General features: G+C 40.6%; 2 protein-coding genes across 4 annotated transcripts in view; both read left to right on the top strand.

The window, feature by feature from the left end:
• baz1a (bromodomain adjacent to zinc finger domain, 1A) overlaps positions 1-2042 on the top strand; it is a 27018-nt gene extending 24976 nt beyond the window's left edge. For all 3 annotated transcript variants that reach the window (XM_067613427.1, XM_067613424.1, XM_067613425.1), the window contains exon 30: positions 1-2042. This exon is cut by the window's left edge and continues 698 nt beyond it. The gene's annotated coding sequence lies outside the window, so the exon portion shown is untranslated.
• A 5440-nt stretch (positions 2043-7482) lies between these two features.
• On the top strand, positions 7483-16437 carry cfl2 (cofilin 2 (muscle)). Its single transcript, XM_067613453.1, has 4 exons — positions 7483-7640; positions 12879-13186; positions 14072-14148; positions 15418-16437. Exons 1-4 carry the CDS (start codon positions 7638-7640, stop codon positions 15528-15530), a joined length of 501 nt encoding a protein of 166 aa, XP_067469554.1. The 5' UTR covers positions 7483-7637; the 3' UTR covers positions 15531-16437.
• Positions 16438-23366: the final 6929 nt, after the last annotated feature.

Genomic DNA, 23366 nt, shown 5'->3' with positions numbered 1-23366 from the left:
GCGTGGACAGACGGCGGACATGCAGCAGACATGTTGGACACACATTCCTGTGGTGCTGTAGGACCGTAGAGACGTAGACAGTTTTCATCTGATGTTTTCTCTTCATTCAGAAAAAAAAGCAAAAACCACTAAAACAACTTCAGCTTTGCACTGACAATTAAAGAAAAAATCAAATCAGGCCGTTTGTGTTTTGCTCAGGGACAAAAGATTTTGATTTGAATGAGAAGATATTTTCTAACAGTGCTCGCTGGTTTTTTACTGAAGCAGAGCGGCCGCGGCGTTCAGGCTCATCGTCACGTAGCTATGGAAGTCTGGTGCTGCCCAAAATTAAAATAAAGTGGAAAAATGGACTGTTTTCATTTTCATACCGGTAGACTGTGCATCCTCAACTGGAACATTAAATAGCACATTAAACTTCTAAACTTCATTTATGTCCAGAGTTTTTAGCTCGTTTCTATAAAGTCACAAATTAATTTTCTTCAAAAACGACAGAAATCTGAGCAGAAAGTCTGTTTATTAATTTCATTATCAAGTTTAAGCTGAACATTTTCTGCTGATGTGAAACTGAAAGGTCCGTTTTACATTCAGTTTTTTTTACAGGATATTGATTGAATTCATATTTAAATGTGAAAAAAACAACTTTCCCACAGAGTTCATCCCTCGTACTCACTTCACTAGAGACATTTAAAACTCATTGATCAGCTAAAACTCATTGATCATATCATCTGTTTCTATTTGATCTGACACACTTGTCAAAGTAGATTTTATATTAGTTGTTCCCAGTTAATTTTTTCCAATATCAAAATAAAATATATATATTAACCGTGAGGCCCAAAAGTCTGAGACCATGTTCCTGAATGTGGACTTGTTCTCAGACTGTTTATTTTGTCAAACATGACGCGCACAAAACAGAAAATACACTTCAATTAAATCTGAAGAGTTCGTTTTAATTTCAGCCGCTGCAGACTTCCAAAGTTCTCGCTCTGATTCTCTTTTATCTCAGGGTATCAAACTGTTAACGAGTTCAGCAATTAACACACAGCTCCTCCTCCAAACATGGCCCCTTCCTCTAAACGCCCAGGCCCCGCCCCCTTTCCGCCCTCAATTAAAATAAATTATCCTCAGAAAATTAAAGATTGTGAGATGAAGGTTTGTAACAGGAATTAAACGCTTCACTAAACTAATGATCTGAACAGATAAACATCAACACAACGAGCGTTTTATATCTGGAGGAAACCGTTAAATCTCAGATTCATAGTCAGTTATAGTGTCTGTCAGGAACATTGACAATAATTAATTAAAAACAAAGAGTTGTGATCTCAGGACAAACAAGATATCACATGTTAAGTTTAATTCATTCATGATCTCAAACAGTTTGTTAGCTGGAGGATGATGAAGACCTGGAAATGTTTTTGGAAACACTTTTATTGTTTCTGTTTGTGAGAGTGATGCTCATGTTCAGATGGATGTTAATCTCATGGCTGTCAGGATGCAGTTAGCTTAGCTTAGCTTAGCTTAGCATAGCATAGCATAAAGACTGGAAGCGGAGGGAAACAGCTAGCCTCACTGATTAACACTTTAAACTCCAGCTCACAGACATTAGATTTAATATCCATCTGAACATTTAAGGCTCTGAGATGAAGAGAATAAAGAGCAATTCCCAAAACGTCGAACTGTTCCTTTAAAGACGTGAGCCGCCGTGGCCTCTCTGGACTCGTAGTTTTTTGTATTTTGACTACTATTTCCCGCTTTAGGCTGTTTGTTTGACGTTCAGCTGAGATGTTAGTGTGAGTGTAGCAGCTCTGTCACTCAGTGTTTGTTTGTTTGTTTGTTTGTTGATGGAGGTCGGCTGTAGACACTACACTGGAGCCGCTGCAGCCTTCCTTCCCTCCTCTTCTGCTGCGTATTTATTTAGTTGAAGTCTCTGCGTTGTCTTTATTTATGACTGATTGATCCTCTGATAGACGCCTTCTGCCTCCTGACGCTCTCTAACCTGTCTGTTGTTGTTCTAATGTAAAAATAAATTGACTTTTTATAACCGACTGCTGCCTTGAGTCGCTTTATGTTCACATTTCAGAGAATCAAAGCTCACAAACACTGATACAGACTCTACAGGCTTCCAGCACTGGTTCAGAGTGATGAGGACACATTTAAAAATTCAGTTTCTCAACTTGTTTATGCAGTGACATCAGACGGGAACTCTGATCCTGAGTCTGTTTATCAAACTTTTAAAAATGAAACTTAAGAAATCAATTAAAAGACCACTGAGGAGTAATGGTTGGTTAATGGTTCAGCCCTACTGGATTACACATATTACCATTTACAGAATATATATATAACATGTCACGACTGGTGATATGTTTTTGTACAATCGTGTCAAATGATTCACATGTTCAAACACTTCCAAATGAAATATGATTGTTTTTTTTGTTCTAAAATTAACTAAGTTATGTTATTCTGTAAAGCATATCATTTTAATTATTTATAGCTTTTTAAAGTTGTGTGAAGTCTTTAATATCTTCAGCATCGTTTAATGAGTGGAATTAACAAAAATCTACTACTGTATCTACGAGTTTGTGTCTGAACGCAGCACGATGCAACACAAAGTTCACCCACATTCATTTTATTTGGGACACCAGTGAATCATTTCGCAAGGCATTGTGGGATTCCAGGTGACACGGCACTGACCAGCGGCGAGGGGCAACAGCTGAAAAATGTCAACTTTATGCAAATGAGGGTTAAATTCCAAATGAAACTAATGAAGCAGCCTGATGGTGAACCAGGAAGCTACAAGAAGAAAATAACTGTCGTTAATAGTGATGTAAGTCAATGTTTATAAGGATAAAGAAAACGGATCTTTAAAGGACGAGTTCACAGTTTATCAAGTGTGTCTTAAACCAACAGTCAGGAGCTGTAATCATTCCTCCTGTTCATACTGACCATTAGAAGATCCCTTCATAATGACCTTACAATGGAAGTGATGGAGGACAAAATCCACAGTCCTCAGCAGTACGTCTTCTGTTCTTAGACCCTTAATTCAAATAACCAAAAACTCCCTAAAAAAACCTTTAATGGGGAAAAATGGTAAATGGACTGTACTTGTTTAGCGCCTTTCTAGTCTTCCGACCACTCAAAGCGCTTTTACACTACAAATCACATTCACCCGTTCACGTACATTCATACGCTGAATGGTACAGGGGTGACCGTGCAAGGTCCCAACCTGCCCATCAGAGGAGATCTAGTCATTCACACACTGATGGCACAGCCATCAGGAGCAATTTGGGTTTAAGTATCTTGCCCAAGGACACATCGAAATGCAGACTGGAGGAGCCGGGAATCGAACCGCCGATCTTCCGATTAGTGGACAATGTTGAAATGTGAAAAAATGTTAGAAACTTCAGGAAGAGCAACAGAGGAGGATCTCTGCAGGACGGACCGACAGGAAATAGATGTGAGTACAGCAAATAACACACAGCATGGAACAGGACAACAACATTATAATGGATTTATAATATATATGAAGGGTGTGATGAAGCCACCAGAACAGAATAGGACCTGAGTCATGTGACCTCCATCACCATGGAAACCTGGCAGGAGGACAGACTGCACATGCACACAGCAGAGACTCACATCACACCATCACAAACACAGAGAAGAGACAAGAAGAGACATTATTGACACAGGAGAGAGAGAGAGACATGAGGCTGAACTCCTGCAGGATGGAGAACCAGGGAAGCAGAGCAGGTCCAGGATGGGTTCTGGTCCGGGATGGGTTCTGGTCCAGCAAGAGATGCCTGTGAGACAAGAGAGGACAGGAGGAGAAAACAGGGAGATGTGCTTGCAGAACAAACAGAAGTTTGGAGAGATGCAATGATTATCAGAGCAACTCCAACAGTCAATAATCTGATTGGCAGGACAGCGCTTAGTAAATTCATTGAGACAGAAACCGACTGTGCAGCACAAGCTCATGAAAGACTCAATTAAAGGCAACTAATTGTAAGTGAGTGAGTTTTAAGTTTAGATTTAAAGGACTCAACAAACTGATTGACGTCAGCAGGGACGTTGTTCCATAAGAACGAGGCTGAAAGGAAAAGACCTGCTGACTTCTATTTAACTGTGGAGACACACAGGAGCCCTGCAGTCTGACTGCAGAGAGCTCCAGATGGAATAACAGGTTTAAGGAGATCAGTCAGGTATGATGGAGCCCATTTAGGATTTTATAAGTCAGCAGAAGCAGCTCACAGTCTGATCTAACATGGAGAGGAAACCAATGACGTAATATGGTCAAATGTTCTTGCTGTAGTTCAGATCCTAGCTGCAGCATTTTGAACCATCTGAAGACTTTTAGTACCAACATGTGTCAGACCTGAATGCATGTATTAGTCTCTGCATCAGCCATGAACAGGAAAGACTGGATTTTTCCTTTATGCTGTAAGTGAAAAAGGCAGTGTTGGTGATTTGTTTAGTGTGCTTATCAAAGGAGACGCTGGGATCAAACGTAACACCAAGATTCTCGGCTGCTACACTTTGTGAAATCACAAGTCGAGTGTTGCTGTTACTTGATCAAACTATCTGAGTCTGAGTCTATCAGAGCCAACGACCAACATCTCAGTTTTAACTGAATTTAGAAGCAGGAAATTTAGTGACATCCGACTTTTCATAGCAGCCAAACAGGCCCCTAATTTATTAATGTGACTATGATCATCAGCCTTTATAGGCATATACAGCTGAGTATCATCTGCATAGCATCAGAGAGTGTGGATGTAGTGAGTCAATATCACTATGAAGTGCCTCTGGTGTCCTCATCAGAATCAATCAGTCATCATGAAAATGTAGCAGAATAATGAAACTCTGAGGTCTTATTATGAATGGCCAAACATTTACACACATACCAGTACGATGATAAGTCTCTTGAAATGTGTTTCCTTCATTTTAAACTGTATTTTTTCATGTACGTGATTTTGGCACGTCCCACACACTGCTCTGCTAACTACAGTGAGTGTAATAAGTGGTTAAATGATACTAAATCAAAAAAAATGTATATGGTTTTATTGTACACAAGTTATTTGATCAAACGAGTCATTTTGATCATTTATATTCTATTTTCATAATCATACTGAACATTTTGCATGTGTCCCTGTCATTATGGGGTAACTGCTCCTTTAAGAAACCCTCTGATGTGTTTAGTGATATTATTACCACCACTTTGTCTTCAATGGAGGCTGAAACACTGGTTAGTTGCAGAATAAGTATTTACACTTATATTTCGTAATTTTCATCATATTATGTGTGTAGTTGGATGTTGTCAAGCTTAACATGTCCACTCATGTCATAGTGAAATATCAATTAATATAAAAACTTTTCAGAAATTCAAAATATATTTGTTAAACAGTACACAATCACCTTGCTAACGGAATCATGTTGCTAACTGAAGGTTCACCATGTGCTCATTAAATGCTAACATTAGCCAAAAATGTCCACCCTGTCAGCGAGCCTTCCATGACAGGGTGGACATGCGGAGACTTTTTGCCACATGCTGATAAATGTGTGAAATAGCAAAATTACTCATGCAAGTACAGCGAAGAAATACAATCTGTACATTTTGGAGGCGCACACCAGCAGGCCAGTCTGCACACTGGAGTGCTCTACACCGCTGGTGAACATGCGCCGCACACCTTCTGCTCCATATCACCCTCCAGAAGACACGACCCGGTGGCCATCTGGGCCCACCTTGATCCAGTTCTAAAGGTAGTGAGAGAACGACACCCTCAAGTCAGTATACTTCATTTTTTCAGCGACGGGCCTGCAACGCAGTATCAACAAAAGGGAAATTTCTTCTACCTCTCAACAGAACCCTACAAGCATGGCTTCAAAGAAATAATGTGGAATTTATTAGTATTAGTATTATTACAGCAGACACACTCTGTTCTTTCAGATAAAAAATGTAGTTGGTCTAATAGTAAACAGTGATCAATGGTGTGAAAGGCTGCACTGAGATCCAGAAAGAGAAGCACAGAGAGAAGAAGATCATTAACCTCTCTGGTTGGAGCAGGTTCAAGAGTGACGGGCCCTGAAAGCTGATCAAAAAAGGTGCATCTAATTTTCTTTTATATGAGTTGAAAGATGTTAAGACACAACTCTCTCTAGTCCTCTAGAAAAGAATGGAAGATTAGAGACTGGTTGATAGTTATTAAGAGACTCGAGGTTTCTTAACTAGAGGTTTAAAACAGCAGTCTTAAAGCTTCTGGGGACAATGCTGGTAGTAAGTGATAAACTAACCAGAGGTCAGTGGCAGTTTTGCTGGTAAAAGGTCGAGTAGGCAGGTTGTTGGTTTAGAAGCTGAACTGAGCTTTGTCAGTTTGAAGAGAGATAGTCTCAAAATCTGCCGAGACAGGTAAAAGTCTCCTGCAGGCCTGCTTCAGAGCAAATCATTAAACCAGGGTGCAGACCTCTTTAACTGCCTAGTTCTGGTAGTAAAAGGAGAAACTGAATCCAGGAAACCAGAGAGGCCACATTTAAGTCACTGGTGAAATTTTCAACAGAGCCTGTTTCTGTGTCTGCAGTGAAAGGAACCAAGACTTCAGGAAACTGCTGACCAACAGCAGATATAGCAAACGGACCAATGTGGCGAATAGTAAACACATCTGTGCCGACATTAACAGACCCATGATGCTTCAGACTTAATGAGAAAATGATCTGACACAGCAGAGAGACAGTCAGATCAGAAACAGCTTTCACTTTAGATAAAACCAAATCCAGTTTGTTACCGCTGCAACAAGTCGACTCATGAAGAAACTGAGAGAAGCCAAAAGTACCAGAAAGGATTTATTTAGATCACCAGCATCATTCAGATCAATTGAGATAAATTCTCCAAATTCCTCTAAAAGCTGTGAATAAGAGCCGAGTGGATGGTAGAGAATCACAGTGTGACTGAACAGTCTGCTGGCGGCTGGATGGATTTAGAATAAGAGTCTCAAGTGTTATTTAGTGTCAAGTTTGAAAATAGACTTACTGTATATATTCAGGCGACACTCCCACCTTGTTTATTTGCTCGAGCTACATGGACATTAGTATAGTCTGCTGGGAAGCTTCATTTAAGGGAAGTAAAACTTTTAGTTTAAGTCGTGTTTCACATAACAATCATATCAAAACTATGTTCAGTATCAGATCATTTATTAATAAGAGAGTGATCAGTAGGCGACAACCAGATGAAATATAAATTGGAATTAGACACTTTGTATTATTAGACAGTTTTGAAGACGTGTTTGGTCACATTATGGATCATATTAGATGTTTGGTTCTGCAGATTATCAGGTGCTTTGTTGCACATTTCACCAGCAGCAGATGATTATTGGATTATTAGCTTGTGAGTGGTACAGCGGGGGAGGGAGACGGTCTCTCTGTTAGAAACCAAGCTATCAATCTGATAATATATGCTGTGAGAAATCCCCCCTCCCTCCTCCTCTCCCTCCCTCCTCCCTCTCAGACCCCCCTTCCCCTCCCTCCCTCCTCCCTCCTCCCTCTCTCCCTTCTCCTCCTCCTCCTCCTCCGGTCGGACGGCCACACTCCCCGCTACCTTTCACCCCTGAGAAACCCCGATCTGACGGCGAAGCAGCGCGGACAAACTCCGGGACAACATGGTAAGCCCCTCCGGTAGTTTCCCCGACAGCTCTTCCTGATTCTCGGGCAGCGGCTCATGTGAGTCCCTGTGCTGCGGGTCTCCGGTGGACCGTTACTCGGCTCGGCGGGTAGCGTTAGCGTGATGTTAGCTAGCATGGCTGCCGCTCCCGTTAGTTTTAGCAGCTCCGCATGCCGACACCGACGGTTATTCGGTCTGTACGTCATACAGACGCATCTCCTGGTACCAGGGTTCACTCCCGTTACGTTAACGGATTTTTTTCGTTTTTTCTTTTTATGTAACGGTCCGTGTGCCGGGCCGGGCCGGGCCTGCGCCCCAGGCCGTGTGGCCCGGGGCGGCCATCTTATTCCGGCTGACCGGCCAGCAGCCGGCCGGAACAGGAGGGCCGAGGCCAGGCTGACTGGCCTGCAGCCGGCCGGAACAGGAGGGCCGCGGCCGGCCTGATCGGCCAGCAGCCCGCCGGAACGGGAGGGCCGAGCCCGGGCTGACCGGCCCGAAGCCGGCCGGAACAGCATTGCCGATGCCGGGCTGACCGGCCCGCTGCCGGCCGGTACAGGAGGGCCGAGGCCGGGCTGACCGGCCGGGACAGGAGGGCCGAGGCCGGGCTGACTGGCCCACAGCCGGCCGGGACAGGAGGGCTGAGGCCCGGCTGACTGCCCGGAAAACACCAGGCCAGCGGCGCGGTGTGAACTAACCCGTGTCAGCTGTAGGAGCTGTTGGATTTAGTCCGGGTTAGTTATAAGAGACAGACAGACAGAGAGACAGCAGTGACTCGGCAGCCTGTCTGCCTGTCTCTCTCTCTGCCTGTCTGTCTGTCTGAAGGCCTGACTGCAACTAGTTATTAATACTAACCAGCTACTGTAACCAGCAGCTCCTCTAACTACACTAAGTATTATTCCTTCAGTTTCCACAAGTAAAATCTAGATTATTTAACATCAGATGAACTGTAAATGTTTTTAATAATGATTCATTAAAAAAAAAATCACATATAAACTGAAGCAACATCTGTATTAAAGCCACACTGAGAAAAGACAGAAAACAGGATAAAATAATCATAATTATAGCAGCTCAGTTATAGTTTTTATTCCATGCTCATGAAGGCTGCTACACTTTTTCAGTGCCTGTGCCGATTCAACCTTGCACACTATATTCTCGATTTTTTAAAAATATTTTTCAAACCTAATCTTAAATTCTTCTAAAGTTTTGATACCTTTTTTTCTTTAAGTTTTGCATTTTCGCTTCCTTTTCACTGAGATCTGGAAACACAGTTTCATGTCTTTATTGGCAACATTTGAAACTGTAAAGACAATAAAGGTCCTTAAATCCTTGAATACAGCATTAATCATTATTGATTGATCTGAATGAAATGCTAAAGAAAGTTGTCAATGCAAAACCCAAATAATGATTTTTTTTAGTGTAGTTTGGTGGGATCCTACGATAGAATTAAATCAAATGTCTTGAGCTGCAACTAATGATTATTTTCATTATTAATAGATTAATCTGTTGATTATATTCCTGATGAATTGATTAATAGTTTTGTGGGGTTGGTGACATGTATACAGACTGTTATCACATATAAATAGCTGCATACAGCAGCAGTCAGAAGTCTGGACACACCTTCCTTCTCTTCAGTGAGAACGTGTGTCCAAACTGTTGACTGGTACTTTATAATTTAAAGTCAAGATAAAATGAAAAAAGTCTTTTTAACACTTTTAGATCACATCCTGGTCATACTGTCATTCTTATATCAAAATCCAATCATGTTTTCTTCCTGTAAAACATGACATGTGCTTATGTAGGCTTGAACCAACCAATTTAAACCAATAATATCATGACATCCAGTCATCAATCAATCTTCAACTTTTAGCAGCACAGAGTTTAGTTGATTATGAATTACGCCCCGTCTGTCCTGTTTCAATACGGAAGTCAGATACGGTTTCATCTGGACTTTAACATTGATATATTAGTGCCAGATTTAAAGTCCATGTACAATAATAATAAATGTGTTTTGAGTTTGTCACACCACAGAAAACTGTGTACTTAACCACCAGCCAAATCTGAATGATTAAAAAAAGTCACCAAGTTTATAAAATTAGGTTTCAAAATGGTGGAAAATTAAGCAGCATCCTCGGCTCTGAATCAGTGAGGTGGCTGAACGCACGGCCGCTAACAACGTTCATACCAAACTGTATAAAATACACAGTTTAAAACAGGCAGCAACATGGATGATATTTTCAAAATAAAGTAACTTTAGGAGCCAGTGTTAAATTCGGCACATATTTTGTAGGTAAATTGACTTATTTCAGTAAAAATGTAACTTAAACGACGATTTAACAAGCGTCCTGTCAACAATCATCGTGTTAAATTGTCTTTTTTTTTCCAATGATGTTCAGTGAACTTAACGTTACCTTTCTGCTGAAAAGTCCACGGCGGCGACACCCTCCGAGTAAAAGCCTCTGACGCTGTGATTTTTGGTGAAGTGCTGCCCAGCAAAGGTTCTCCCTCCGGCCGAGAACCTCCCAGCCACACAGCCGGTACTGAAGCTGAAGCTGCGGGCGGCGGCCGGTGTCAGTTACTGCCGGCGCCACATCCGTTGACTCTACCCGTCCTCCCAGCAGAACAGCTGGTGCTGAAGCTGCTGGTGGCTCCACCCGTTAACCGACACGTCAGCTGAGTTTAAAATAACTCCTGAAGCACCAACGTTGACTGGAAATGGCTCCGATCACCAGTAACAGCCGATAAAATGAAGTGAATCCCAGTAAAACTATCTGGTGTAAAAATAGTAGCTATTGGTATGCTCTGGTGTTTACATAGAGGCGGAGTCACGCTGGTCACTCCTCCACGTCATCGAGACGTTTCAGACCTGCCCAAAAAACCCTGAATGGACAAAAACAGTTTAACACTGTAAACAGTTCAGTTCTACGTTAAAGCTTTTATAACATTAATAATCTCTGACTTTCTGTCACTCAGACTTTAATGTGCTGCGTTTATTCTTTATGGAAAATCTTTGTTTTCTATGATTGTAAACTGAATCTTTGGGTTTTTTGCAACTAATGATTATTTTTATTATCTATTAATCTGTTGATTATTTTTTTAAGTTAATCGTTTGATTAAAGCAGCAAAAAATGTCCATCGCATCCTAAAATATAAACAACCTGAAAATATTCAGTTTACTGTCAAAAAATACGAAAGAAACCAGAAAATATCCACATATAAGAAGCTTGAATCAGAGAATTTAGACCTTTTCTTCTTTAAAAAATGACTCAAAACGCTTTAATCGATTATCAATATAGTTGATTTACTTTAATGTAAAACTGAAAAGCAGCAAATTCACACATTTGACAGCCTGGAACCATGAAAAGATAACTGAAATGATTAATAACAATTAATCGAGTATCATAATAGTTGCAGATTGATTTTCATTTAGTTTTGGACTTTTGATGATGTCATCATGACTCTTATGGGTGAAACGAATCAGCTGATTAAGTTTTGGTTTAATCATTAACAAACAGCTGAGTCAGCCGGCGGCCATTTTCTTTCTTCATCTTTGTTCTCAATCTCAGCAGATATTGATTATTGATCCGCAGCTCCTTCAATCAACCTATCAGCTGTGAAGCCATAAACAGACACATTGATCAGCTGTCTGTGCTGAGCTGCTGTTAATTATCATTTATTGATTCATTCATCTGCCCCTTTGTTGTGATTAGTTTTTTATTAATTAATCTTTTAGTTGAAAAAACATCAGAAAACTGTGAAAAATGTCTTTAAATGTTTTGTTTTGTCCGACTAACAGTTTACAATAATTAGAGATTGATAATTGTTTATCTAAATAATTAAAGACCCTGACATATTTTAAAACATCTAGAAATACTTGATTAATCAATACTTGATTAAAACTCCTTTAAAACAACATCATCTCCTCCTTCATGAATCTGTAAATATTCTTCAGCTGCGACTAACGATGTTAATCACCTGTTAAAAAGCAGATGATGTTTCTGATTGTTTGGTTTATAGAACGTCGGAAAACACTGAACATTGTTAATTGTTGAGTAACAGCTGGACGCCAGATGTTTCCTCCTTCACTGTAAAGTTCATTCAGTGTTTGTGTTCTGCAGGCTGCAAGTTTCCTCATCAGACTCGTAGAAGTTTCATATTGAACCAGCTGTGATGTTAAACTGAGATTTAGACACTTTCAAACAAACTCTGCAGCAGGTTTATGGATGAATCCAGCGGTTGGTTTCTGTGCGGCTCCAGCACCGCAGCGTCCATGAAGCTTTACTCTAAATGCTAAAAAAACATTCAAACGTGTCTTGTTGGAGTCTGAAACTTGTTCAGTAACGATGAAACGAGTCTCTGTAATTTATTATTGAAACACGTCTGATGTCATCAACACACCTGACATGTTCCAGATGTTCAGAGATCAGCTGATCAGCTGTCCGTTGTTAACTTTCAGCTGCATCATCAGTTCAGACTCTGCTGTCAGACAGGACTGTAATATGACATTAATGACAAAATAATAATAATAATAAATTGATCAGATATATACAAATTTATTGACTATTAAAATAATTGCCGCCCTGGTGGTGCGTTCACTGACTTTCCTGTGGCGGTGCGTTCACTGACTTCTCATTGTCGTGGTGCGTTCACTGACTTCTTGTTGTCATGTTTACTGTTTTGCCGTTTGTGGTGCGTTCACTGACTTGTGGAGAGGCGGTGTGTTCACTGGCTCGCTGTCAGCTGCAGGTCGGATGTTAGTTCAGCTGTGAGTCATCGTCTATAAACGCCTGCTGATTCATGCTGCTGTTACAGTCACACACTCAAACAGCCAATCAGAGCACACCAGCCTTCCTTCTCGGGTCTGGAAAACCTGGAAAAGTCTGGAATTCTGAATCAGTGGTCCCCAGACTTTAGTGAAAGTTTTAAATAGAAAAACTCAGTAATGAACTTAAACCTAACTGACACGTTTCTCCCAGTATGGACGTGTTGGTGTTTAAGTGTTGGTGTTTTTTCTTAATTAATGGTTTCTGAACCAAATATCACAACAATCCATCCAGTAACTGTCCAAATGTTTCACTAACGAACCTTCAAACTCTGAATAATTAATCAATTATCAGAATTCTAGCCAGTGAACTGATTGATTGACATGAATGTTTGAAGCAGACTGAATCTTCTCACATGTAAAACTGCTGATTCGTCCTCTGTATGAACCAATCACGAGCGTCCGCCCCTCCCCCCGCAGGCATCAGGCGTGACAGTGAACGATGAGGTCATCAGGGTGTTTAACGACATGAAGGTGAGGAAGAGTTCGACCCAGGACGAGGTGAAGAAGAGGAAGAAGGCGGTGCTGTTCTGCCTGAGCGAGGACAGGAAGAAGATCATCGTGGAGGAGGGGAAGCAGATCCTGGTGGGCGACATCGGCGAGAGCGTGGACGACCCGTACGCGTGCTTCGTTAAGCTCCTCCCCCCCAACGACTGCAGATACGGCCTGTACGACGCCACCTACGAGACCAAGGAGTCCAAGAAGGAGGACCTGGTCTTCATCTTCTGGTAAGAGTCACACAGGGGCCAGTTATCGATCAGTGATCAGGGTCATCTATCAGGACGCCTCCTACGAGTCCAAGACGGAGGAGGAAGAAGACCTGGTCTTCATCTTCTAGTACGGGTCGGACCGGGGTCATCAATGAGTCGGGGTCATTGATCAGTGGTGACTGTTCTCCTGCTTTGTCCTCCTCTGTTCTCCTGTTCTGTTCTCCTGTGTTCTCCTGCCGTGTTCTCCTGTTCTGTTCTTCTGTGTTCTCCTGCTGTGTTCTCCTGCCGTGTTCTCCTCTGTTCTCCTTCTGTGTTCTCCTCCTGTGTTCTCCTGCTGTGTTCTCCTGCTGTGTTGTGTTGTGTTCTGTTGTGTTCTCCTGCTGTGTTCTCTTGTGTTCTCCTGCTGTGTTCTCCTGTTGTGTTCTCTTGTGTTCTCCTGCTGTGTTCTCCTGCTGTGTTCTGTTGTGTTCTCTTGTGTTCTCCTGCTGTGTTCTCTTGTGTTCTCCTGTTGTGTTCTCCTGCTGTGTTCTCCTGCTGTGTTCTCCTGCTGTGTTCTCCTGCTGTGTTCTCTTGTGTTCTCCTGCTGTGTTCTCCTGTGTTCTCCTGCTGTGTTCTCCTGTGTTCTCCTGCTGTGTTCTCTTGTGTTCTCCTGCTGTGTTCTCCTGTGTTCTCCTGCTGTGTTCTCCTGTGTTCTCCTGCTGTGTTCTCCTGTGTTCTCCTGCTGTGTTCTCCTGCTGTGTTCTCCTGTGTTCTCCTGTGTTCTCCTGTGTTCTCCTGCTGTGTTCTCCTGTGTTCTCCTGCTGTGTTCTCCTGCTGTGTTCTCCTGCTGTGTTCTCCTGCTGTGTTCTCCTGTGTTCTCCTGCTGTGTTCTCAGCAGTCTGACGGTGTTGTGTTCTCCTGCAGGGCTCCAGAGAGCGCTCCTCTGAAGAGTAAGATGATCTACGCCAGCTCTAAAGATGCCATCAAAAAGAAGTTTACAGGTGAGTCATCACGTCACCTGCTGAGGTCAGAGGTCACGTTGGAGGTGATGATGATGTCATCATCATCTCTAACTGTCCTGCTCATGATCCAGGTCTATGAAGTGTCTCTGTGAGGTGAACATGTTGTGGGTTCTAGCAGGAGAACCCTGATAGAAACCAGGATGCAGGTGGTTGTTGTTGTCATCATGTTTACAGCTGATCCTGATAACCGCCGTCATGAATCACCTGACTCAGTTAACGTCCTTCATCCAGCCAATCACAGCTCAGGTTCTCTCAGGTGAAGAAACGCAGCTTGTCTGAACGTGTTTATTCAGATTCCTGTTTTGCAGATTTCTGTGTTTCGTTTCCCAGCAACGTTCAGGCATCGTTGGTCGTTTCTGAACATCATCTTCTAGTAGTGAAGCATCAGGACACAACGACTGACTGCTGTGTCTATTCTCTCTGAAAGGACCAGTTCCCAGTGTTCCCAGTGTTCCCAGTGTGTTAACCAGCAGTCATAGTCCATAGAACAGTAAGGAGGTTTTCCTCCTCTTCATACTGGATATTACAGGACGACTCCATCTGATGAGTCAGAACTGTTTTTATCTAATCTGATGTTCTTTATGGCTTCATATCGTTGTTGTAAACTCAGTCAGGACCCTGTAGGAACGATGACTCAGTGTTTCCAGCGATCTGATTGGTCAGTGGTTGGACTGTTGGCAGGTGTTGATCTGATCCTCTGAACCTGCTCAGATATTTTAATAATCTAATGATAGTTTGAGCTTCTCAAATGTGACATTCTGCTGTTTCTTTGTCATATTTGACAGTAAATTAAATCTCTTCAAGACAAAACAAACAAACTGAAGACGTCATAGTGAGCTCTTATCAGCTGCACAATTAATCACAAGATAATAATCTGCAAATTAATTGATAATGAATGTTAATAGTTAATAGTTGCAGCTCCATGCTGGACTGTCAGTGTGTGTCATCTGTGTGTATATTTGTGTGTGTATATTTGTGTGTGTATATATGTGTGTGTGTGTGTGTGTGTGTGTGTGTGTGTGTGTATATGTGTGTGTGTGTGTATATATGTGTGTGTGTGTGTATATGTGTGTGTGTGTGTGTGTGTGTGTGTATATATGTGTATGTGTCTGTGTATTTGTGTGTGTATATATGTGTGTGTGTATGTATTTGTGTGTGTATATATGTGTGTGTGTGTGTGTATTTGTGTGTGTATATATGTGTGCGTGCGTGTGCGGCTCCTCAGTGACCTCAGGTGTGTCTCCTCAGGTATCAAACACGAGTGGCAGGTGAACGGGCTGGACGACATCCAGGACCGCAGCACGCTGGCCGAGAAGCTGGGCGGGAACGTGGTGGTGTCCCTGGAGGGCAAGCCGCTGTGATGTCAGCGCAGCGAGCCGAGCGGAGCCAAGCCAACCGCCGTGCCATCTGGACCGAAGCACCCGACCCCACCTGAACACCGCCGCTTCACCCAGCAGCTTGCTCTGTCTGTATCCATGTCCTGAAGGAGTTAGCATCTTTAGGCCTCTTTGTTTTTCTTTTTGTTTTTGTTCTTTTTGCTTTTTTTTCCAACATGAAGGAGATCTCATTAACATAATGATATGCAAACACCTCCCAGTTTGTTGCCACATGACTTCTGTTCACCTGGCAGAAAAAAAAACGACACACTACCAAACCCACAGGAAGGTTGTCTCTCTCTCACAGCCAGAGTTTTGCCAAAAAGTCGATGTGAAGGAAGCAGCCGCACGTGTTGGAGGCGAGCGCCGCGCCGCGAAGCTCCGCCTCCTGCAGCACACGGGTTCATGACGCTTTTTACATGACTTTTATTTATTATTGTTGTATCTTCTCCAGTATGTTCAAACCAGGCAGACACATTGTTAGACTATGCATTCAGAAGAAGAAGATTACTACCCAGCACTTTTTTGTTGAAACACTACAGGTTGAGACAGAAAAGATTCTGACGTTAAATTCTCTGTATTTATGTCACCAAGCTAACGTTTGTTTACCTCAGTTTCCATTCCTGTCGGACTCACCGTCATTCTAGCTGTTTGGTCGTCGCCTTACTTTCAGTTTGAATGTAACCGTCACACCAGAGTTAGTTAGAGTGCACTTTTTTTTGTAAAGAAACACTACAGGAAGCAGATTTGACCCCAGCAGTGAGAGACGACCCCACAACAACAACAACAACAACAACAACAAGAACACGACGACATCTGGAGCCTTAAAGTGGAACGTTGTTTCTGAGATCACAGGAAGCCACTTTGCAATAAAAGCCTGTGGCAGATCTGACGCCTCACTGCCTCGTCTCTGCTTCCACCAATCACAGAGCGCTTTCACCCGCAGGTCGTTCACCTGGTGTCCACCTGAGACGCTCAGGAACAGGTGTCACTCATGTTCTACTTCCTGTCTGTGAGTCATCTTTGACCTGCAGTGACCCTTCAACACCAGTCAGGTTTAAACGACCTCTGAGTGAAAACGTTCTGAACACTGAACCAGTGCGGTCATCATGACCTCAGTAGAACCTCAGTAGAACCCATGTTACACATGTGGAACCTCATTAGAACCAGCAGGACCACAGTAGAACCTGTGTGAACATGTTGAACCAGCTTGACCCCAGTACAACTCCAGTCAAGCTCATTGGTACCAGTTTGACCTTAGAGGAGCTCCAGTGGAACACCTGCAGAACCAGCTTGACTCCAGTGGAACCTGTTTAACAGGAGTAGAACTGGTATCAGCTCAGTAAAACTTAATCAGAATCATAATGACTCCAGTTTAACCTCAGTAGAGCCCCAGTAGGACAAGTATGACTCCAGTAGAACCTCAAAAAATCCATTGTGAAACTAGTATGACAGTATAATCTTGGTAGAACCCCATAAAACCAGTATGACCTCAGTAGAACCACATTAGAACCAGTGTGACTTCAGTAGAACCTCAGTAACAGCAGTATAAACTGTAAAATAAACATTAAATATACATAAATACAAATCATCCGACAGCTTGTTGACAGTATTTCTGAAACGTTTCCTGGTGTCTTTTTGTTTGTTGAGGTTTTACAAACAGAATTATGGAATAAAGTAAATTAGCAGCTCAACACAAATCAAAGTTATATTTGGTTGAAGACTCTTATTGTTCTGTGTATATTTACCCTCCAGCTCACTGATGACGGTTCAAACCAAAGATGTACAAACGCTATTAGTTCAATTAAGTCACAGAACTTTAAACTAAAGATCCCAAATCTGTCAGAGTGACTTCAGTGTAAATATGTTGAAGATAAAGCAGCAGATGTGTTGATATATTTGCTTTTTATGAACTAATACATATATAAAGAAACATGGAGTCATTGGTTTGAATATTTCACTCAGTGAAAACATCAGAGCTGCAACAACATGATGTGCAATATATAGAGAGGAGGAGGAGGAGGAGGAGGAGGAAGGTGATGTTAACAACATTAAAGAGAAACGGGACATTTCTAAGAGTTCAATCCTACATGAGTGCAAAAGACCACAGAAAAACCATGAAACACCCTTGAAAACAGTCGCATCTGGTTTTCTCCTTCCACCTCCATCAGCAGCATCAGTGGTTTCCATAGCAACAGCTCTCAGATCAGAGTTACACTGAGTCACTTTTTAGACCCAAAATGAGCCCCAGATTTGTTCAGCTGTCTTTATACATAGTAAACTAGTCTGAGATCAAACCAAACCTGGACTAACTCTAGACCGGTCTAACAGATCTGAGTCCTGACTTCCTGTCTGAGGCGAGCAGCTTCAGGATCTGAATGAATGAAAGCTGTAAATTCCTGACCTTAAAAGGTCTGAAAGTGTAAAAGCAGCCAGTGAGTTCAGTCTGACTCAGCTTCAGCAGAAACCAGAACCAGGTTTATGTTTCCTGCTCATGTTAAAGTCAGAGTGTCCCAGCTGTCCGCCTGCTGCGCGGTTCAGCCGTACTCAGCATTAAAACCAGTGGTATAAAGTATAAAAGTGCGAAACAGACAGAAGCTGCTGACATGCTGATCAGCTCTGGAGAATCTGATCCTCCTGCTGCTATTTCTGGACCACACATGCTTCTGCGTCTTGTCATCGCCGTCCACAAAAGGCAAAACTGGACGGAGAGACGAGAAGCCGACTGAGAGCTCGGCTCAACAACAGACCAGCTGCAGAGAGACGATTAACAACACAACAGACCATCTACAGACAAACACAAACTGTAGACGATGTATGGAGGCCCATATCCGCAAGGAAAACACAAAAACTGACAAAATGTCAGGAAAAAAAAGAAAAGGTGGTGATAACTCAAAATTATGAGATGGTAAGTTAAAAAATGTACATATTAAGTCAAAACTATGACATACTAAATAAAATGGATTTTCAAAATAAAAAATAGCAAGTCAAAATTATGTTAGTTGAATAAAATAGCAGTTTCTCAATTAATCAATTAGTGTTTTGGTCCATTAAACGTCAGAAAATGTGGATCAGCATTTCTCAAAGCCCAAGATGACGTCCTCAAATGTCTTGTTTTGTCCACAACCCGAAGATATTCAGTTTACTGTCATAGAGACTAAAGAAACCAGAAAATATTTACATTTAAGAAGCTGGAATCAGAATTTTGACAGTTTTTTTCTGAATTAATAATTTAACTAATTGGTTATCAAAATAGTTGGCAATTAATTTAATAGTTGGCAACTAATCAATTAATTGCTGCAGCTCTACTTAGTATTGAGTAAGTAGTGACTTTTTTTATTTTATGAGGGTTTTTTTTTTATCATTCCTAACAACACGATTTTTTTCTCTGCCTGGCCTTAATGGGCTTCCGTACAGGTCATCAGAAAGAGCAGAGTTCACTAAACAGCTGATAGATAATAAATACAGGTAAGTCAGAGGTGCAAGTTAAACCACAACAACCAGTTCCTGGTAAATTAACAGTGAAAAAAAGATGCAGAAAAACTGATTTGAAAACTGTGCTAGCCTAGCTTAGCACAAAGACTGAAGCCAGAGGGAAACTGCTAGCTTAGCTCAGTCAAAATTTGAAAGATAAATTAGGTTGTCAATTCAGTCATTTTGAGCCATAATCATAAAACCAGATCCTGGTGGGACTGGAAAGCATGATAGTCTGCCTATTATCAACAATAGAAATAGGCCATGCTAACATTAGCTAGCAAGCTAATGTTATTATATTATCGCTGCTCAAAGATAGTTAAATCATCAAGCCCCAAACAAGCTAATGAGCAAACATTTCTTAGCAAAGGAAATGTTATGTATCTTATGTATTAGTTTGCTAGCTTTCAGGTTTGTCTGATTTACATGTATCTTGTTTATTGGACAAGTGTAGACGTAGCAGTTCCAGTACGGAGAAGAATCCCTTAAAATACCACTAATTATCCCCTTATTTACCCCTGAAAACAAAAATGGTTGATAACCAGGATCCTTAATTAATTAATTTTAAGACCAAAACTAAACAAATTTAAAACACCCTAATATTATTTAAAATGAACAATTAACAAATTAAATACATTTTAAGGAGTGCATGACATATACATTAATTAAATTAAAATATCTGCAGTTTAAACCCAGCTGGCTACAGGATGGATTGTTGATTATTAGCCAACTGAGATCCAAACACGCAACTCAGATCTGTGATATCACTCTGCTAGCTAATACGACCCACATGCTAACAGCTAATAAAATGAGTCAGCAAAAAATACTTTAATGATTTATAGGAAAAGGGGGATTTTGATAAATAACTACCCAAAATGCTTTTTGACATACACAGTATATTTACATATACCAAGAGATAACAGAACTTGAAAAGTCTATTTTTTTAAATTTCATTGTGTTTCTACTTTCATCGGTAGCTTGTTAGCTAGCAAGATGATATATCAGCTAGATAATGTTAGCTCCCTTGCTAAGAAGTGTTAGCTCACTAACTGCTGGATTCTGTTGTTTGAAGGTTGAAAACAAACCAACTGCTTTAGCCAACTGAGATCCAAACACATAACTCAGAATCACTATATTACTCATTGACTGTATATAAATATGAACGACGTATCTCTACTTCCTGTTGCTATGCAGAAGTGATGCCAAAATACCAAAAATATATACAGTCAATGATATTACTCTGCTTGCTGATACGACCCACAAGCTAACAGCAAAAAGGGGGTGAGACTAGAAAAGTTTTAACTAACCTTAATGAATGCCTTGTTTGAATTGTTAACTGGTCTTTTTTTCTTGCTTATATATTTTATTTATTTTTTTTTTTTTCTTTTAACGCTTGAAATAAAAATTGAAAAAGAAAAAAAACAAAACAAAACAGCAAGCAGAATATTTTAATGTTTTTGATAAGTATCCAAAAATATTTTAGGGATATATATTTATACATACCAAGAGATAACATAACATGGTAAACATATTTTTTATTTTACTGAGTCCCTATTATGCCTGCATAGGCTAACAGTTTCCCTCTGCATCCAGTCTTTGTGCTAAGCTAGGCTAAACATGTCCTGACCTGGATCTAGGATTTACAGGTTGTTAGACTCAGACAGGACGGAGGTTTGTTAGACGGACTGCTCCTTTAAACGTCAGACAGGACGGAGGTTTGTTAGACAGACTGCTCCTTTAAACGTCAGACAGGACGGAGGTTTTTCAGACAGACTGCTCCTTTATACGTCAGACAGGACGGAGGTTTGTTAGACAGACTGCTCCTTTAAACGTCAGACAGGACGCAGGTTTGTTCAAGCAGCTAACAGGATGTTTTAGTGTTTTCCATGATGGGTTTTTTCCACTGAGAGAAGAAGGAGACTCAGTCTGTCTGCATGACGTCAGCAGGTTTCTACTCTCGCCGACATTTATACACACTTATAACATCCATATTAAATCAGCTGATTTCTTCCTTTTAATCCAACCAGAGCAGAGTTCCACATGAAGAACTGACTCAACTAGATTACATGTAGACAAAAGATGTTAAACATCAGACTCCATGTGTGGAAATGAGAGTCCACACAGTTGATACACGAGGCTCCAGAGTCCTGAGCGAAGTTCCAATCAATCAATCAATCTATCTATCTATCTATCTATCTATCTATCTATCTATCTATCTATCTATCTATCTATCTATCTATCTGTCTATCTATCTATCTATCAGTTTTTTTCCCTGAAGGATCCAGAATAAACTGAGTCTTCCTAAAGATCTAAATGTAATAAACAGCTGGACTTTATTTATCCTCTAAACTTAGTACATTTACTCAACTATTTAAGTACAGTACTGAGGTACTTGTACTTTACTTGAGTATTTCCATGTGATGCTACTTTCTACATTTCAGAGGGAAATATTGTACTTTCTACTCCACTACATTTATTTGACAGCTTTAGTTACTTTTCAGATGAAGATTTGACACAATGGATAATATAACAAGCTTTTAAAATACAACACATTGTTAAAGATGAAACCAGTGGTTTCCAACCTTTTTGTCTTTTGACGTCTTACAAAAAGCAGTGTGTAGTCGGGGTCACATTTCACATGTCTATGAGTTGTTAACAGCTCCACCAAATAGTGATTTTTCCCTCTAAACTTCTCACATGCTTTCATTTCAATAAATGTTCAAATGATCCAATATTTCAGCAAAAATCAAAGATTAGAGAAAAAGTCCAAAAAACTGAAAACAGATTTGTGTATCAGAACTTTGTTTTTTCTTCTTTCCTCTCCCATTAATCATCTCACCACCCCTCAGATTTATCTGCTGACCCTTTGGAGGGGCCCGACCCCTAGGTTGGGAACCACTGGACTAAACTAGCTAACTGTATATAAAGTAGTGTAAACTAGCTCCACCTCCAGCAGCTACAACAGTAACATGCTGCTCTAACACTGATGCTTCACTATTAATAATCTAATGATGTCATATATAATAATATATCAGTCAGAGGGACCAAACCACTACTTTTACTGCAATACTTTAACTACATCAAGCTCGTAATACTTATGTACTTTTACTGCAATACTTTAACTACATCAAGCTCATAATACTTATGTACTTTTACTGCAATACTTTAACTACATCAAGCTCATAATACTTATGTACTTTTACTGCAATACTTTAACTACATCAAGCTCATAATACTTATGTACTTTTACTGCAATACTTTAACTACATCAAGCTCATAATACTTATGTACTTTTACTGCAATACTTTAACTACATCAAGCTCATAATACTTATGTACTTTTACTGTTGTAGGATTTTTCATGCAGGACTTTTACTTGTTTTGGAGTATTTTTACATTGTGTACTTCTTCCACCACTGGAAACAGATTCAATAAAACTTTGATAAAACAGTCATCGTTGATCCACAAACAAACATTAAACAAGTTGTTTTTCTGAGGAAATAAAGACTCAGTATAGATTCAAAACATTTGCAATGATCTGTGTGATGGTTGATGTTGAACAAGTGGAAGATTTGTAGAAACTGATAAGTGTCTTTTGTTTTTGCCTCATTAAGATGAAGGACTGGCTGACTGACTGGCTGACTGGTTGGCTGGCTGGCTGACTGACTGGCTGACTGGTTGGCTGGCTGGCTGACTGACTGGCTGACTGGCTGACTGACTGGCTGACTGACTGGTTGACTGCCTGACTGCTGCCACCATGATGCTGTCTGCAGGCAGCACAGAGCTTTGTCTCCCCCTGCTGGTCACTGAGCTCAACTGCGGCCACACAGTCCATACAAATATTTACTACTTATATATTTATACAAATACATTCATACAAATATTTAATATGCAACATTATTTTATGTATTTTTATTGCACCTTTAAAGTGTATGTATGTTAATCTTATGTTTATGGCCCCACACTTCCAGCTTATATATGAATTTATATGAAAAAGTTTTGAAACTTAGTTTTGCAGAGTTGGAGGAATACCCCCCCCCCCCCCCAACAATATTCAATTCAATTGAATTATATATATATATAATATACAATAATATATATAAAATATACAGTTCAATAGATGTGGTGGAGATTCAGTGTAGTATATAACTTGTCTATATACATAAGGAATATATGTGTGTGTGTGTGTGTATACACACACACACACACACACACACACACACACACATATATATATATATATATATATATATATATACACACACATACATACATACATACATATACACACACACACACACACACATATATATATACACATATATATTCCTTTTACAAAAAATGTTGG

This window comes from Thunnus thynnus, chromosome 16, assembly GCF_963924715.1.
Source record: "Thunnus thynnus chromosome 16, fThuThy2.1, whole genome shotgun sequence".
NCBI classification, from domain to species: Eukaryota; Metazoa; Chordata; class Actinopteri; order Scombriformes; family Scombridae; genus Thunnus; species Thunnus thynnus.
This window is presented reverse-complemented; position numbering and strand designations above follow the sequence as displayed.

Coding starts and splice junctions, on each gene's coding strand:
- cfl2 (XM_067613453.1), top strand. Junction 13,187..14,071: donor GACCTGGTCTTCATCTTCTG/GTAAGAGTCACA, acceptor GTTCTCCTGCAG/GGCTCCAGAGAGCGCTCCTC. Junction 14,149..15,417: donor CATCAAAAAGAAGTTTACAG/GTGAGTCATCAC, acceptor GTGTCTCCTCAG/GTATCAAACACGAGTGGCAG.